General features: G+C 39.4%; 2 protein-coding genes across 6 annotated transcripts in view; both read left to right on the forward strand.

The window, feature by feature from the left end:
- The window catches only part of LOC128889368 (TBC1 domain family member 19), an 8,305-nt gene extending 2,076 nt beyond the window's left edge, over positions 1-6,229 (forward strand). For 2 of the 3 annotated variants that reach the window (XM_054146944.1, XM_054146953.1), the window contains exons 4-13: positions 168-375; positions 446-533; positions 1,374-1,434; positions 1,519-1,749; positions 3,012-3,086; positions 3,175-3,409; positions 3,630-3,831; positions 3,910-4,096; positions 5,156-5,260; positions 5,380-6,229. In XM_054146944.1, coding sequence (XP_054002919.1) covers positions 168-375; positions 446-533; positions 1,374-1,434; positions 1,519-1,749; positions 3,012-3,086; positions 3,175-3,409; positions 3,630-3,831; positions 3,910-4,096; positions 5,156-5,224 — 1,356 coding nt within the window. In that variant the 3' untranslated portion in view covers positions 5,225-5,260; positions 5,380-6,229. Of the gene's footprint in view, positions 1-149; positions 376-445; positions 534-1,373; positions 1,435-1,518; positions 1,750-3,011; positions 3,087-3,174; positions 3,410-3,629; positions 3,832-3,909; positions 4,097-5,155; positions 5,261-5,379 lie in introns of all 3 variants that reach the window. The other variant, XM_054146957.1, reaches the window with a different exon arrangement.
- Positions 6,230-6,465: 236 nt separating this feature from the next.
- LOC128889305 (coronin-7) lies at positions 6,466-18,744 on the forward strand. 3 transcript variants are annotated; one of them, XM_054146845.1, is made up of 18 exons: positions 6,466-6,592; positions 7,367-7,581; positions 7,664-7,812; positions 7,942-8,128; positions 8,278-8,575; positions 8,654-8,909; positions 8,983-9,135; positions 10,723-11,085; positions 11,766-12,387; positions 12,556-12,669; positions 12,740-12,910; positions 12,993-13,431; positions 13,502-13,640; positions 13,745-13,951; positions 14,027-14,162; positions 14,247-14,380; positions 14,764-14,853; positions 14,926-18,744. In XM_054146845.1, the coding sequence occupies exons 2-18, from the start codon at positions 7,422-7,424 to the stop codon at positions 14,932-14,934; spliced, it is 3,627 nt and encodes a 1,208-aa protein (XP_054002820.1). In that variant the 5' UTR covers positions 6,466-6,592; positions 7,367-7,421; the 3' UTR covers positions 14,935-18,744. The 3 variants fall into 3 exon arrangements, with proteins under 3 accessions (XP_054002820.1, XP_054002810.1, XP_054002829.1); XM_054146835.1 differs by having other exon boundaries at positions 6,475-6,592; positions 7,364-7,581; XM_054146854.1 differs by lacking the exon at positions 10,723-11,085 and having other exon boundaries at positions 6,475-6,592; positions 7,364-7,581.
- Positions 18,745-18,771: the final 27 nt, after the last annotated feature.

Consider the following 18,771-nt stretch of genomic DNA (forward strand, 5'->3'; position numbering starts at 1 on the left):
TAATTAACATACAAATAATTATATATTATATATATTATTTCTATTATAATATATAACATATATATATACAAATAATTATATATAATATATATTATATATAGTTGCGTTAGGAAACCGTAATTTATTCTCAAAAAATAATGATCGCAAAGGATTAACCTCTGTTCAAGGGTTCTTTGTCTACGACATCGACGCCGTCGATGGAAGAAGTGGATCTGAGTTACTTGAAGAAGGCCCAGGTACAGTGGGAGCGTCGAATCCAGAAATCGTTGAACTCCACGTGCAACGAGTTGAACGTTCCACTGGCTCGCATACGACCCAACGCCGATCGCGAGGAGCTCGCCGAGAAATGGAACGAACTGAGCACTTACGATATCGGTACGATCCTTTCGATTTTCGTCGGTGTGTCCCGAGGCAAATTTCATTCCAAACGCGTGTTAATTTCTAGATTTGTCGCAGTACAGGCCACTCTACGCCCCGAAGGACTTCTTGGACGTCCTGTTCGCCATACGGAATCCATCCTTCAAGAAACAACCGTACACGCACATTGTTGCTACACGTTTTCACTACATTGTCTCGAAATAAGCAACCGTTTTCCGCCTCGAAACAAGCAACTCGCTATCCCCACCTTTTTTGCTTGAACCCGCCCGCCGAAAAGAAGCGAGAGGTCCGTGAAAGCGAGAACAGATCAGTGGAAAGGGCACAGAACATGTGCAATGTTTTCTCTTTCTCTGGCGTGTGTATTGAATACACTGTATTCACCGAAACGATACTGTCGGTTGTATGTAGTCTGCCGCTACAGGGATCTCCGTGTTTTCTTTTCTACGGGTTTTCCCTTGTCTCGCTCGAGGACAAGGTCAACCCGAATAACGATGCATTATAGCATATTATACATATACCTCCCTCTGAAATAAACAACTCGCCGATTAACTTGAAATCCCGACCGATTTGCTTATTTCGAGGCGATATTGTACTATCAAACAATTCTTATTTACACGCAGCTATTTCAAAGCGATGTCTTAAATAGTTTTCGAGACATTTGTTATAAGTAGACTGCGGATCTTTATGCAAAATAAAATCTTCGCGAACGTGCCTACAAATAATTGAACCCAAATAGGAATTTATTTTATTCTGCAAATATTACAACATGAATTTCAATCTTTACTTTCAATCTTTTTTATATTCTTGCATATTGTTTGCATTTTGTAGGTTCTTGCACATTCAAATTTCCCATAAACGCATAAAGATCCGCAGTCTAGTTATAAATTATTACGTCGGAGGCATAACCTCTTTAATTTCTCGCGTACTCTTAAAGGTACACTCACAAACTAGAGAGCCTGCGGTTTCTGTAAACGATCGAACGAACGTTGTTTCAGGGATGAATTGAATTGGGAGTTCAGTCACATACAGATTCGAGTGAAGACCCTCGCTCAATTGGTACGAACAAACAAATATCACGATCAGCGATGTGGGATATCTGCGTCTATTAATTATCACGTTTATTATTATATTTATCAATAGAGGCGGGTGTACGGTGAATTGGCGAAGGGAACGCCGCTGTTAGGCGTCAGTCCCGATATGCCCGGCTCGGAGAACTTCGCCACTCTGGAGGAGGAGAGGATCCATCTGGGCGAGAAAGTGTTGAAGTCGAATCACGCTCCTGTTGCCCAACAATTTTTGAAACGCGGAGTTCCTCGATCGCTACGGGGACGCGTTTGGTCCCTCGTGTTGGGATCCACCGTGAAAGAGAACGTAAAAATCTCTCGCGCTCTCGGCTTAGAGTATCAACCCTTTGCACTCGAGATATTTCCAAAGAAATTAAACTAAAATTAAAATTAAAGAAACATTAGGTATTGTAGATTTGCTGCGTGAAACCTAATCACGTCTCTCAAGTCACCTCTCGAGTGCAAAGGATTAATGCTAAACCTGCTGTTAGTGTACTGTTTTTATATGCGATACACAGTAAAGACTGGATAAGAAAATCGGGACCTGAGCCATTGCAGATAACTATTTAGATAGATACCAAAGTCGAGGTTTTTGTGTTTACATTTGGCTCGAGTCGAGCGTCGAGCATAGAACAGGATAAAGAGCGAAAGAGAAAGAGGTCCGAGAAAAAAAAGCAGTCAGTTAGGATCATGTTACAGTGAAACCTCGATATAATGGACGAAAAGAGTTCCTCTGGTCGGCATTGCTCGGTGGTGTCACACTGTTGCGCTTTTGTTTTGCCGAACGTCGTCGAAAACCGTTGACGAGCAGTTATGGCAGTTGCCAGGCGGATTTGGCGAGAGCGAGTCGGCCGCGGACACCCCCTCTCCTCGATCAGTCCGTTATACGGACCGTTTATTTTGAATGTGGTGCAAGTCCGTTATTCTCTTGTTTCGAGAAAATTAAAGGTTAACATATCTGTTAATTAAAAAATTTAGAAAAATTATACGAAGTCTGGCAGTGTTTCTACCATTTTATCAATATGTAATTTGGTTATGTAAATTTGTTTTAGGCGTATTTTACTGAACTGATGTATGCTTGTGCAAATGGACTTGCGCCACTTTCAAAACAAACGGTCCATATCGAGGTTTTACTGTACGCTGTTCGCTGTGGGGATAGTCATCTTGCGTTTATCCAGTCAATCTCATCTCGCACTTATCCGGTATTTACTGTATGAATTAAACACAGGGCGCGCCACCTGTGATTTTAACCTAAAATGTCTCCGAAGATATCTCAAGGTCGTATTTAACGAAATTTCAGTCATCGATATTTCTTAAATACTTTATTTTTAATATCGTAGTCTCGTAGCCGATAAAAAGACGAATTCAAACGCGTGTGATATGTTGACCTTCGGATGACCTTGCAAGGATGACCCTAGCTTAAAAGTAGATCACGTGACGCGCGACCAATGGAACAGTAGGTCAGGTCATTTCGACTACGCCCCGTCAATTAAGGATCAATAAGATTCGACCTTCGCTCACGTATTTCTTTCATTCGGAAAAGTATTTATAAGTCGACTACCTTTGCAGGATGTGGAGTACTACGAGGAATTAAAGAACATGGTGTTGCAGTACGACATCGTTGTGGATAAGTTGATAATAAAGGTAATTATAAATTATAAGGTATAAATATAATAAAGAGCAGAATTTTTCGATCGAGTACACTCCATAACAAATCTCTTTTCGTTTTCAGGACGTGCAGCTAACGGCGAGGAACGACGATCAGTATTTCGTGTTCGAGGATGTTTTGTACAAAACGATGTTATGCTTTTCGAGGGACTCGGAAGTATTGGCACCTGTGACCACCGATAGGAGCGCAGGTGGCCAAGTGATACACGCAGTTTTGCAAGGAAAACCGGCCACGTTAGAGAACACACTGGTATTCCCTCCGAGTGGAGTGATTCCGTTTCATGGATTCACCATGTACGGTACGAATCGGAAAAGAAACAAGAAGACACGAATTTATCCATCATAATTTCCATATGATATCGTAATTTTGTCCACGAAGTAATTGATAAGCGACGCAAACGTCTCCTCGCACTATTTATCGAGGGATCCTAGAATTATAAAGATTATAGACTCCCGTTTAAAAATAGGTTGATACACGTTAAAATTTCTGTACAATTATTCTATGCAATTATTCTACAGCCACGCCATTTTGCTACCTCTACGACGATCCCTGCGCGATGTACTACACCTTCCGAGCCTTTTATCTGCGATATTGGTTCCGGTTGCACACCGTGTCCAGTCACGAGCAGGGCATCGTCGCCCTGTGCTTGCTCTTCGAGAGATTGCTCCAGTGTCACGAGCCCCTCCTTTGGATTCATTTCAGGAACTTTCATATGCAACCGTAAGCTCGATCGTCCTTTCCATCTTCTTCTTCGTCCTCGTCTTCATCTTATTCTCGACAGAGCTTGTTTTCTTTCAGGATAAAAGTGGTGTTCAAGTGGATCATGAGAGGCTTCAGCGGCCACCTACCCCCGGAACAGCTGCTCTATCTTTGGGACTTGATTCTAGGCTACGATTCATTAGAGATCATTCCCTTGCTAGCGGTCATTATTTTGAGTTTCAGGAAGGAAAATCTGATGCAAGTCAACACTCAACAAGGCGTCGAGGTAACGCGACTGTCTCGGGGTACATGTATGTATTAGGTTGGCCGGAAAGTTTGTGCCAATTTCTAAGAAAAATTCACAAATACGTTTGAATTTTAATATACAGTGGCTGTAGAATGTGTTCGTATACCGATCAATTCTCCAAAAAAACTTTTGTGTGAAATTGTAGTTTCTTAACTTCTTTTTTTATAATCTATGATATTTTACATATTCTCGGAAGTCTCTAAGATAAATATAGACCACACAACATTTACTAGTTAATATAATTTGTGAAATGAACAAAAAAAAAATGCGAAAAGTGGATAAAAATATAAAAGGAATAAGTATTTGTACGATTCTTATGACGAACCATTTACAGTAGATTTTATAACATAAACATATTAGTTTATTGCTTCGTACGAATTAGAAAACATCAAATTTCCAGTAAAGCAGTTTTAAAAAAGGCTCTAATAGAGGAATGAAAGGAGATCCCACTCGAATAAATTTAGTTAATTTAATGCTTAGAAAAGTTACAATAGTTATAAAATCAACAAGAAATCCCACGAAGGAAGTATTATATACTTATATATAAATGTAAGTTTCTCTTTCTTTTTGATCAAGCTTTAAAAATTAAATAGTTGTGCGAATACTCATTGCTTCAATATTTCTATCGATTAATGCTTCTTTCTCGTTAATTTCGCAACTTACATAAATAGCTATATCATTTGTAATCTATCCTTTCTAGAGATTTCCGAGAATATGTAAAGTATCATTGATTATAAAAACAGAAATTGAGAAACTACAATTTCACACAAATATTTTTTTTGAAAATTGATCGGTGTACGAATACTTTCTACACCCATGGATATATGTATATTGAATTACATAGGTGCCATTTTGTTCCACAACCCTTCCACTTTTTTAAGGGACGTATACATGTTATTTGTTTTCAACCACTTCGATATATTCAGATCTCTACCATCTACCAAAAATCGACATGACCTTTCCGGGCAACTCAATAATTTCAAATAAAATTTTGTTTTAAAATAGACGTCGAAGATTATACGGGGACGTATTTTTCAGGCTGTTCTGGCGGACTTGTCCTCCTTGAAAGTGGTTCCCCTGCTACAGTTGGCTTTATTGAAAGAATGACGCAGCCGTTAACTTCTCAGCTATTTAAAAAAAAAAGTAATAGACTTTCGCGTTCCCGCGAATTCTACTTGGATTTTAAATTTAAAACTTTAGAATAAGGGAGGGGGCTGCATCCTTCCGCGATTGCGCAAACTAACGCTACTCTATTTTCACAGAATAATGCGATAATTAGGATAAACAGTCCTGGGAAGCGATAACGTGTTCTTGGATGAAGGACGATAGGCCAGTGGATGCAAAGACATAGCAAAATGACGGATATCGATGTTTCGTGCACGCTTAAACCATCGCCATTTCTGTCAGCGTTGTCTCGCATTGTCTCGCAGCTGATTTCGGAACGTGACCACTCGTATATAGGGTGTTCATGGAAAGAAACATAAAAATATCCTAAGAGCGAAATCGTTCGATCGTTCGATACGTGTGCGCTTATTTTCGAAACCTTGATTCATGTAAAAAAATAATTCCTTCAAGGTAATACAATACATCAATCCGACGCATTAATCCTCGTCTTCCAGTCTACTATGACCTTTAAAACGCAGGGTTGCGATCTTTATTTATACGCGTTAATCGATAAAGAACTTCCAGTACTAAAATACAATCTCCACGTTACAGAATTTCTCTCCCATTCACGGTTAACTCCTGCACAATGTCACGACTAAAAAAAAGAATCTAATAATACTCGATCGAGAGATTCATTCAAACCATTATTTGCTCGCTATGAAACGCGATTCGATTATTTATTTGACAATCGACCCGTTCAAACTCGTCGATCCTTTATATTCATTACTCAAAGTTTTCATCTAGATAACAATTTTGTCCACGACCACCGAAGATAGCGTCTTATCTCCTCGCGAACACCCAGCGATGTACCTAAAACTGCGAATTCGAAGAATTTTGAACTTTCCAACGTTATTATGTACATCAACGTTGTAATCTACAATTCTTATAACAACGTTCCGTCGTAAAATTAAGAAATAAATTGTAAAATTCAGCGTAGAGGCTTTTCTTGCTCTGATGAATTTAGCATTAAATTAGATATCTATAATAACGAAAGCTTGCATGATCGGGTGATTTTAGCGATAGTAATCGATGTAATAATTCATTCTAGTAATGAATCGTAAGATAAGGGTCTCCGGTATATTGGTTACGTCATTGACGAGCAACGTGACGGTGGTGGACGGTAGCCTGTGATCGACGAAGATAGAAGAGACCTTTTGGAGGGGGACTTTCCTGTTTCCGCCTGTCAGCCGTCGAGATCAGAGACGCCTACCTGCCATCGTTGTGTTTATACTGGCTGGTTGGTCTTCCTCAGGCTCGATTCCGTGATAATATTCGGTGAAAAGCGTGCCGAGTCACGCCTAACAGTGGCACGTGAGTAACGCTAACGTTCTCTCCCGTTTTTCCCAGCTGGAAACGTTCCATTCCACTGTCATTGTTATTACTTACGTAGGTACGACGATTAAGGGTGGGGTGGTTCTCACCCCCAAATTATTAGTCATGCACAGCTTTGCACCAGTGTCGATACCCTTTCCTAGCGTTGTCCTCTCGCGCACGAGGCATCACCGTTTATCGTTGTTTGTATCGTTACAGAAATTTCCTTCATAATAATATAAAGATAAAGCGAGTCCTCGACTTACGCGATTAATTTGTTGTGGGGCTTCGCGTGTGAGTCGAACTATATATGTACAGTATGTATCGCGTGGAGAAGAAAAGATCACTCCTGAGTTAAGAATAATGTGTCACTGGAAAGGGGAACATTGAGTCATTCATTTTTGCATTGTTGTAGACCTTTTAAAGACTAACTCGGGCAACTCGAACATCTGACTCTGTACGATACACAATCCCAGGACTAATCTTTTCTTCTATCTACAATTATTTCTATTACGTTCATTACATTATGCAATCTTCTTTATGTAAGTTAATGCGAGTTAAATAGGTTCATATGGCGCTCTTAAATTCATAGGTCTTTAACGAAAGGAGAATTTTATTGAACACGTGGTATAGAATACGTACAAGACTATAAGTCGCTTATCTATGAATCCATACAACTGTATCCTTAACTATATTCTTACTTGTTTAATTATCCTATAAACTAGTAAGCTACTAAACTAACATGTAAATTGTTCGTGTAAATTTGTTTAGCAGATTACATGGTTTAAGAGGAAACTTTCCCAGAACCTGTATCGTCGACAACGTCAAAATGGCTTGGCGTTTCAAAGCGTCTAAGTATAAAAATGCAGCTCCGATTGTCCCTAAACCGGAGGCTTGCATTAGAGACATTTCGGTTGGCTCGTACCAAACATACGGCAACAACATCACAGCATCCGCTGCATTTATGGCATTCAATGTAGATCATAATGGTACATGCATTCGAATGTATTACATAGTTCTGTTTGTCTATATAGTATTCATTTATTCGTATCTCTACGTTTATTTTGTTAGGATCTAGTCTCGCTGTGCTACCACTGGAAGATTGCGGTAGAAAAAGCAAAACCATGCCTCTGCTTCATGCTCATGCAGATACTGTAACGGATATGGATTTCTCTCCGTTTCACGATGGTTTACTGGCTACTGGTTCGCAGGATTGTCTCGTGAGTTACAGTTACTTTAAACAAGTTCGATTACTAGTACATGTACTAGTTTATTCTAATTAAGAGGACTGGATATTATAGATTATATGTTTCAATTTAACTTACGATTGTATCGATATTGGATCGCAGGTGAAGCTATGGCACATTCCAGAAACGGGTTTGGAAGAATCACTATGCAATCCCGAATGTACATTTTCCCATCGCCAGAGAAGAGTGGAAGCAGTGTGTTGGCACCCTGCGGCAGAACACCTTCTCACAACAGTGTCCTATACAAATTTGTCTCTGTGGGACGTGATTTCGCAACAGGAGCTCTTTTGTAATGAAAACACTTTCTTATACCGTATGAACAACATAACTTAATGTTTAATTTAGGATGATTGAATTATGTTGTTCACTGTATACGAAATACATACTTCATCTTCTGTCTGGATACTTGTAATGTATTTGTATTTTATCGCGTTGCAGCCAATAACGAACACACAGAGGTGATCCAGTCCCTAAGCTGGAAACAAGACGGAGTGCTGTTAGCAACATCTTGCAAAGACAAGCAAGTGAGAATCATAGATCCCCGCGCCTCCACTTGCATCGTGAACTCCTGTTCGAGTCACCAAAGCATCAAAGATTCCAGAATCGTCTGGCTGAATAACAGCGACAGGATACTCACCACAGGATTCGACGCGGCGAGACTTCGTCAGGTTTACATAAGGGACTTGAGACACCTGAAGGAACCCGTGAAAACGTTGGAATTGGATTGCAGCACCGGGTAAAAATCGATTCGTATTATCGCATATCACATTAATTCGTAGCCAAAAGAAATATTTACGCGAAGCATGTTTTACAGAATTCTAATGCCTCTGTTTGATCCCGACACGAACATGCTTTTCCTTGCTGGAAAAGGAGACACTACTATTATATATATGGAAGTGATGGATAAGGATCCCTTCTTGGTCGAAGGAATTCGTCATAGCGGAGAGCAGACGAAAGGAGTATGTTTAGTACCGAAACGAGCATTGAACGTCATGCAAGCCGAAGTTAATAGATTACTCCAGCTCACTTCGAACATGGTGATACCTATCATGTATCAAGTTCCGAGAAAAGTAAATACATTCGTTTATATATCGAATTGCGCATCGGCTTATGGTTATTAAAACTGTCAATTTTATATCGCAGACGTACAGAGACTTTCATGCGGATATATATCCAGACACGACAGGCTGCATTGCGCAGAATAACGCAGCAGCATGGATTAAAGGTCATAATATACCTGTTCCGAAAATATCGTTAGATCCCGCCAAGAGAAATAAGGGGGAAGACCCTATCACGGTAAGTAAACGCTCCTGATATAGGTATTGCACTTTTTCGAGCTTCACGAGTCTCATATATAGTAGAATTTCCAAATAAATATGAAGATTTTCAAGTGGTTTTGATCGAGGCGATAATAAAATGCATTTTTGATAGATTTTGTAATCCTTTACGAATAGATGACATTTGAAATTGCACGCTCATCATCATCGTTATTACGTTTCATTACTTTTTGTGTTTGTTTGCCCCGAGATACATTTTTTAGAAACTTTGATGTATTGTGTGACGTTTAAAATATTACTTTGCATAATAACTTATTTTCGTTTAGTTTTTGTTATCGATGAAGGCGTTAAACCAAAGATAGCAAAATATTAGAAAGTAAAATTGAGCTCTGCGCGAATAATGTTACAAGTACAACGGTATACTAATTCTATTCTATTCTTAATATGTTGCTATCCGTGGGATATCCCGTACATTGAAAAGTAATATAGAAGTAGAACATAATTCGACTACAATTAAACTTGTGCTGTGAATCTATTATACAGAACATTCACGTATCGCAATGAAATTATTGTTTCCTCTGATATTTGTTTTATTTTTGCATCGTTTGATTTTTTTTCTTTCATGTTCTGTGTATATTTTTTCACGTTTCAGATATCCAATGTATGTTTTATAGTTTATACATTAGCACCGTTCAAAGTGTTATTCCTGGCACGTGTAATTTAAATGGCAATTGATGTTCTGTAGCTTATTCTGTCAGCGTAAGTAATCATAAGTATGAAGTGTGAACAATAGTTTTATCCGTGTTTATGCGAGCGCTTTGATGTCCCTTTTGTTCTTTTTTTTTTGTACATACTCTCAGACATTCTTTTTCCCCCCCGTGTTCAAGAGTGAATTAGGTTTTCTAGAGTATAGTTTTCTCAAATTCAAAGTAACTCTCGAATGGCGTTGTACGATCTTTTCTACTCGCAAGATATTAATTACAGAATTAGTAATATTAGCCGTTCCTCGCGTATTTGCTATCCATTACGACCATACAACGCCATTTACGTACGAAGAAGTCACAACGTCGTCGTCGAGGGTTAAAAGATACAACCTGCAAACAGAGACGGGCTTTATTCGACAGTTGAAGTTCGATAAAGATTCATTTTCTTATACGTCATTCGAAATTTGTATTTGGATAAGAATTTTGCCCATCTCTACCTGCAAATGATGCGTATGTATGCGTGACAAGCTTGTAGAGATTGGCGCGGCTTTAAGAAGGGTAATCAAGCCTTGGAAATGTCGAATATTAACCTTTTGCACTCGAAGGGCGACTTGGAAACAACAGTCTCTGTTTATCTCAGATATCTTAGATTTAGGTCGAATCTTAAATTGTTATCGGTACATAAACAGGTTCCCGAGCTGTAAACCGATACAAATAGTAACAATTTGAAGTAAGATATTTTATTTCCTCCTAACCTACGGTCGAGTGCAAAGGGTTCGATTGCCTCTCTTATCCTCCTAACTGTTCAAATCGTCCCGCGTAGAGAATTTTTAAGCGGAACTAGGCCTTCGATAGTTCAGTCCGCGCAGTTTCCGTCATTAAGGAATTTACCGTACCTCCAGGTACACAAAGGAAACTTAACGACGCTCAAAGAGAATGAGCGAGAAATAAAAGTGGAACAGAAGCAGTCGAAGCCCATGTCCATAGCTGTACCAAAGGGCTACGGGAAAGGTCAAGCGAACGAGAAGGAATCCTCGCCCGAAAACGAACCGGAGAAGATAGAAGAGTCGAAGAAGCCAGACGTCGACGAAGAGAAGTGCAAAGTTCAGAACGGAGGACAGATTCCACCGAAGCCTTTGCCTAGAACCTCAAGAACCAACAGCATTTCAGAGGACGAACCGAAACCAGTTGCGAGGCCTCGCACTTCGCCAAATCCCGGCTCAGTAGTTACGTCTGTGAACCCTAACGCGATCGGGGGATACAAGGTTGTAATCAGGATATAACAGAAACTAATAGCGTTAAGGAAACAATGTTCTACTTCTGTATGCGTGATGATATCGTGTGCATATCCCATTTCATTTATCTCATCGGAATCATAATACACCACGATCAGAGATGGGCACAATTTTATTCGAACAATTTAGTACTTTGTAACCATTTAGTACTTTTTATTGGGTTGTCCAGAAAGTTCGTGCCAATTTTTAAGAAACATTCAAAGACACGTTTGAATTTTGTTCCATAATTTTTCCACCTTTTAAGGGATGTCCCCATTTTATTTGTTTTCAACCATTCCGATATATTTAGACCTGTACCGGCTACTAAAAATCGGCATGGACTTTTCAGACAACCCAATAGATAGCGATGTACTCTACGGACAGTTAACACAGAGCTTTTCGCTTAGGAACTCTAACAATTAATTTGAAGTACTAATGAAAATCAATCTGGATAGAATACGTGTTAAATTCTATAATTTCCAATTGACTCGAGACCAAATTTTAGCCCTGCGGACAGTTCCATGCGAATCAGTCTGCCAGTCAAAGTGCTAAATTTGTAATCTAGAAGTATCGTTGTCTAGATTTTGTCCATCTCTGAAAACAAACTTCTGTACAGTCTTCTTCGATACCTTCAAATGTTTAACATTTCTCATTCGATACTTGTCTTTTAGCCTCGACTGGGCCCAAAGCCGTTCCAAGCAAAGTCTGGCAGCCAAGAGTTCTCCTTCGACAAGATCTTCTCGGTTCCAATCGCACCAAACAGCGACACCAATGGCTACCAAAACGACCTGAACAACCAGATGGAAAACAACGCGGAGCCAGAGAAGTCGCCGTCCTTCAATAACGAACGTATCAAGGAGGCCGAAAATGGCAAAAGTGACTCCAGTTCTTTGGAGGAGGACGCTAATTCCAGCGATTCTGGGTACAAGCCGAAAACACCGAGCACCGCTGAAAGACGCAGAGTGTTCGAGACGAAGGTTAAGGACGAGTCGCCGGAGAACGAAGAACTCGGAAATTTCGAGCGCGGCAACGCGAATAGAAACTCGATCGCCGAGAGGAGACGGCTTTACGAAAGTCGTTCCGTTTCTGTGACCGATGGAAACCTGGCGGAGAAGGCGATGGGATCGCCGACCATGCTCAGACGAAGAGATTCGTTCAAAACGAAGAGCGAGGTGATCAAGGAAGACGAAGTGAAGAAGGTCATTCCCATGTTGCGTCAGCAGAGCATGGATCCACGTTTAGAGAAAGTGGACACTGTCACGCCGACTGCTAAAAGAACGTCGACTGTATTTGGTAAGATTCGCCGATTCGACATGGAATGTAGTATAGAATACGTATACAGGGTGCATTTAAATCCTCCACCTTGTACATTGTTCAATATTTATTTATTCTTCTACTCAATTTTTTTCTTCTCAATTTATTCTTCTACCCAATTTTCATCAAGAACGTTCTCTGCTGTAGGTAGGGTATCAAAGTTCAGACACTTAAAAGGAACCATTGGTCACAAATCCACCCACATCGAAAACATACGGAACATCAGTCGGCAGATATCAGGGGAATGCGATGGTTTTCATGGTAATTAAAGTTTGTATAAGGTAGTTCATCAGCGGTGTCTGGTGTGTATCATCGATCGTTACAATTGCAGCTAATCCCGACCGTGTCGCTGTACCGCTGAGCGGACCCGGTGGAAAAATAGCAGTTTTGGAACTGAAGAAAACAGGAAGGCTGCCTGATGGTGTAATGCCAGCGTTGGTGCACGGCACCACGGTGATGGACTTCCAGTGGAATCCATTTGACAATCAGCAATTGGCTGTTGGTAAGGGAATTGAAAAGGTTAACACACGTTTATTAATAGCCTTTAAGTTTATTAATCGCTTCTAATTATTACTTGTCGACAGCCTGCGACGATGGAATGATCAGACTATGGGAGATCCCGGAATCGGGACTCTCGGAGCCGACCAACGAACCAAAGCACGTGATAAACGCCCACACCGACAAAATATACTTAATCAAATTTCATCCTTTGGCATCCGACGTTCTGGCATCGGCGTCTTACGACATGACCGTGAAAATCTGGGACTTGACGCTTCTGTGGTCCTGCGAGGTGGCGGTCGCTAAAATAACATTGACAGGGCACACGGATCAGATCTTCAGTCTAGCGTGGTCGCCCTGCGGCCAGTATCTCGCGAGCGCGTGCAAGGACGGAAAGCTACGGATTTACAAACCGCGATCCAGCGACACGCCGGTGAAGACCGGGAAGGGACCCGTTGGCACGCGGGGCGCGCGAGTCGTTTGGGCGCTGAAGGGCCAGTTTCTCGTCGTGATGGGATTCGACAAGTACGCGAAGCTCAACTTTTGACGAATACAATCTTCTCTTTGAATACATCTTCTTTTTCATTACTTTCAGAGTATCCGAGAGGCAGATATACGTGTTCAAAGCGGACAATCTCAACAATCCTTTGACTACCGTTGGGCTGGATGTATCGCCTGCAATATTGATGCCATATTACGACGAAGACAGCTCGACGCTCTTCCTGACGGGACGTGTAAGTGGTCATTCTTATAAAGAGGAGGAGAATTGTCTTTCTGTGGAAAAGATACTTCATGTATATGGTCGTATTTCGATTTAATGTTTATGATATGCTTTCAGGGCGATATCACGATATATGCCTACGAAGTGACGGAAGAAGCTCCTTATTGCTGTCCGCTTAGTCATCACCGATGCAGTGGTTTGCATCAAGGTTTATCGTTTCTCCCCAAGAACAAGTGCGACGTCGCCAGCGTGGAGTTCGCGTCCGCTTTAAGATTAACTAACAACACAATAGAACCCTTAAGCTTCACTGTCCCGCGTATAAAGGTACGCGAAAGGTACCCAATGCACGGAAAACCGTAAAAAGATGTAACACGTAATACGTTCGTTCCTTTCTTTCAGAGCGAACTCTTCCAGGACGACTTATTCCCGCCTACGAAGGTCACATGGAAACCAACAATGACCGCTACCGAGTGGTTCAGCGGAGCCAACAAACAAGCCTACAGAATAAGCCTAAAGCCACCCGGTATGGACAACCGTAAGTATCGGTTTCTATCTATCATCGAATCGCGTTTATTTTGCCAAGCATTTACTTTAACGAGCAAGTTATTTTCTTTTTCAGTGTCTGAAAGTCAAGGCCAAGGAGTGGTCACCGCACCGGTCGCGGCGAAACAGTCGACGACCCCGTTCTCTGTGTCCGCGCAGCCCTTCAGCAGACTCGGATGGAACCCGGACGTGAAAGCCAAACAAGAAGAGGTACTCCCGATATCTAAACACTCTTAACACATTAAGGATCGCTCACGAGTTTTCTCGTGTTTTCTACACGCAGTTTCTACATGTGCGGTCCTTAATGTGTTAAATCGACAGGAAGAGCGTCGAGCTGTCTTAAATCGACAGCTTAAATAAGCTTCTTCATAACTTCTTCGCGACTCTGCGTCGAAACGGTATAATTAGACCGATGTTTATGCATTTATGGAAAATTATAAAAATGTATAAAAATGTGTACAAATGCGAAAGTACTTAAAATATCAAGAATTCGTTTCTTTCAGAATATTAATTTGCATAAACATCCGCGTCTAGTTGTAATATTCCATTCGAATTCCTGTATACTTTGCCTAAACGTATTTGATATGTACCAGATCCAAAAAACCATGAGCAACTTCGTGGGGGATGTAATACAGTGCTCTCTGGAACAAGATCACATGGAGGGTGTGGAAGAGCACGAATGGGTAGGTACTCTTCATTCCACATTTATTTATATTTCCAGAGATTCTTCGTCTAATCGTGATTTCTAATTGCAGGACGAGTGAAGATCGCGCAGCGTCGGTAGGTCATTGAAATAAAGCAGTAAGATAAAGATGAATTTAAACGTAGCTGTTCGAACCGTAATTTATTTCTAAGTTAAAGGCCACGGCATGAACGGAAACATTTCGATATTAATATGTACGTGGTAAGAGATATTTATAGTTGGAAATGAACACTTCCAAGAAAAGTTTCCCCCTCGGACAAGAACTAACGCGCGGTTTCTTAAATTGTGGTAACTTTTTTAACGTAGGTATAATCACTCAGATCATCGTACCAAATTAATTTAAGGAACGGACGCGGAACGCTAAAGAAATTTCGAAGAGAAAGGGAAATCGTGCTCGCGGTTCGTAATTCGTGAATAATTTACGTTGATTGCCATTCTATAATTCGCTCGGTATTAAGACTATATAGTATAACTATCAGTAGGAGCTGTACTAGAGATTTAGAGTTTACTGATATCCACGGAAACCTATCAGAATTTGACAATAGTTTTGATTACGTGATCAAGGAGTGTCATGATTTTTTTAAGCGGCTAAGTAATTCCAATTCGGTAGTACTGCGTAAGAATGTATCTCTGCTGATCGGGGCGAAACGAATTTAACGAACGATTTCGTTTCTTTATTTGTAAGACAAATAATTTGTTTCGAGATGTATTATTTATTTTGTAGAGGTATGCAAAGGGTACGTGCCATTTATGATCATGGAAACACAGAAAAATTTAGCGTATTGTTAATCGGAATTGGGCATTGTTTGAACGTACATAATTTATAGTCAGTATTTTTTTACTATTTTCTTCGATACTCTTCCTTCTCCAAAGTAAAAGATTAACGTTTTCGTAAAAATAAACATTTCTCTATATTTGTTACATTTCAGATAAATTTATGGGATATTCGAACAAGCATTGCCCTCTTCTACTGTTAAACAACAGTATTTACGATCCGTAAAAATTAGTCTTGAAATATTATATAATTTATATATAATATATATATATATATATATTATATATATCTGTTAGTGCCACGTATCTTTTTTTAAACAACAGAGCATCACCAATGATAGTCTCAGTGTATACATTATCGTATTGTAATCATCGTACGTGTGATATTTGCGAACGATACTTTCTTTCTTTTTTTTTCGTAAAACAAGAATAGAAATTTCTACGATACCTCGTAATACCCACACGCACATACTATACGAGATAGAAAAAAACAATAGATAAAGGGTACACCACGTTACATGGTAAGTCGATAAATTAAGTTGTACGGCGAAGTATACAGGAAAACGACTGACTCGGGCTTTCCAAGATCTATAAACGATATCGAATAATAGCTCTCTCGAGTGTAGCGAATAAAACAACTTTTATACTCTTTAAATTGCGCGGAGACATTTGTAAAAAAGAAAAAACACAGCAACGTTGAGGATTCACCGAATGTATCATAAAACGTGAAACGTGTCTTTTCTTTTCTTTCTTTTTTTCTTTCTTTTTTTTTTTTAAATTTTTGTAACCATCGTGCGTCTGTGATCGGAACGTTGAAACGCAAATTCCATGTTTATCGATGGCCAGCGAACAAGGAAGAATCGAAAGATTCAAAGATGCATATTTTTTCTATCTAATATACTATAAATTTATACTTTTAGCGTTCCCATAGGGACTAAGCGTAACTTAGCGATGATTTAATAGTTAACGATGGTTTACGATGTCCCCTCAAATTGTTCGTTTGTAATATTTTCCAGGGACGTCGTCGGCGTTTAGACGAAACGAGTGTTCGGTCGAAGCGATTTTGTACAAATGCATTTTACTCGATTTAGGTAGACTATTTTTTTAACGGTGTGTAACATAATCTAATCGATAGTTTCCTCGTTACTACTAAGAATACGCTGGTGGTTCCTACTTCTACGATTGAGAGCAACTTTTGTACGAATACACGGTTCCCTCCAGTTTAGTATGAATTCCGGACGCGTCCCATCCGTGAGCATGGAATTTGCTGCTCGATAGGCGAATCACGCACACTTTATACTTTTATATTCCAAACGTCGTAACATGTTCGTCGTATGTAAAGAGAAAATGAAATTGAACTTATGGTGCTATGCTCTTTTGACAAGCCCTAGCGAGTACGTAGTTACCGATGAAAGTACGATCGCGCAGTTTGCTCAACAGTCCAAAGTAACATTCCACTTTTGTATTTTGCAGAGTTGGCCCACTAATCGATTAAGTATCGAATAAATTTGTAGCGTCTCGGGCACTAGTACTAAACTTTATTTGTTACAAGACCGTGTTTCAACGATAACGATTTATGATATAATGATACAATGAAAGTGAATTGTACAGAATTAATATGAATGTTAGGTGAACTGGAAAGTAATGTCGTTATTGTAATGTTAAATACTTGTTCATCACTCATCAGCTCGTTAATTTTTATCAATCTGGTATTGAAAATTTTGCACACCTGATGGCAAAAGGCTGATAATAACGAGGGCGATCACATAATTGATTAAAAATAGAAATTTATTAAACATTTGTTTGAATTTAATGTAAAAGAAACGACATTACTTTCCAGTTTACCTAATATAATTAAATACAACATTTCAATGTCTGTATCATATTTATTATTTTAGTACAATTAATTCTCATTAAAAATAGAAATTTATTAAACATTTGTTTGAATTTAATGTAAAAGAAACGACATTACTTTCTAGTCTACCTAATATAATTAAATACAACATTTCAATGTCTGTATCATATTTATTATTTTAGTAAAATTAATTCTCATTGTACTGGTAAACACCCAAACGTCTTGTAATAGATAAAGTTTTATTTTTTGCGTGCAGAGACGTTAATTTATTCGATGACTTAATGAAAGTTTGGCCAACGATGCTCGTGGGCACAGAATCGTAAGCTACAAGGAGGTGCCAAAGAGTTTCATGACGATTGAGACGAAAAGCTCATGGATTAAGTTCCCTGTACGATGAGCCCGACACCTCGAAAGCACTACATTCAGAAAGTCGTGCATATTTTCTCTACGCTGATCATACGTTTTTGTAATGTTTTAGAACCATAAGGTTACCTTCGCATAGGTCACGAGTACCGACTAAACTTTTATACGCATCAAAGAGTAGAAAGATGAAACAAAGAGGAACAAGGTAATACTTCGCTACGAAAAGGAACAAAAATTAATAATATAGCTGCATATTCGCATCGTCCGCACTATAATTCACATTTGTATGTCTAGCTAATTATTCATCGGGTATTCTAGAACTGAGAAACATCGTTGTTGCATATTTTATCAGCCTTTTGTTTCTTTTCTATCCTGTTTTCCTCTCTCGTACATGGTCGAAAGTTATCGTATGCATAGTGTTATGCAAATATTCTGAAGAGCTATCATAAGTTGCGAGAAATACAATGTACATGTACATGTACACGTTTTCTGGTTCTGTAGTATTGATTTTTCTTTTCTATTCGTCTATCGAAGCAATAGACGAAAGTAAACGAAAGGTAGATGATCTCGGAATGAAAATAATTGTAACTTATGATACTTCTTAAGGATTCTATATCGCGTGTAACACTTTACGCTGTGAGTTTTGTCTTGAATTGCAACAGTAGATTTGTAATCATCCCCCTGATAATTATCACGCGATCTTTCGTAGCACACGACTCGAAAGCGGTGGACGTAATCTCAATTGCAACAAGAAGTTTCTTAGTGTTCAATATTGCGCTATGACTGATCGCTAAGTAATTTTATCATGTAATAACATACCTTTGTATCGACCTTATACCTCTTACATGTATTTCACCTATAAAAACTTTTTATCAAAGATGTCCCCGGTGGTCTCGTGTAATTCTA

Source organism: Hylaeus anthracinus, unplaced genomic scaffold, assembly GCF_026225885.1.
Source record: "Hylaeus anthracinus isolate JK02 unplaced genomic scaffold, UHH_iyHylAnth1.0_haploid 0, whole genome shotgun sequence".
Taxonomy (NCBI): domain Eukaryota; kingdom Metazoa; phylum Arthropoda; class Insecta; order Hymenoptera; family Colletidae; genus Hylaeus; species Hylaeus anthracinus.

Bases quoted from the DNA above. Each gene is read 5' to 3' on its own strand.
- LOC128889305 (XM_054146845.1), top strand. From the start codon at position 7,422: ATGGCTTGGCGTTTCAAAGCGTCTAAGTATAAAAATGCAGCTCCGATT. The intron at 8,576-8,653 runs GTAAAAATCGAT...CATGTTTTACAG, and splicing joins GAATTGGATTGCAGCACCGG to AATTCTAATGCCTCTGTTTG. The intron at 12,388-12,555 runs GTAAGATTCGCC...TCTCTGCTGTAG, and splicing joins AAGAACGTCGACTGTATTTG to GTAGGGTATCAAAGTTCAGA.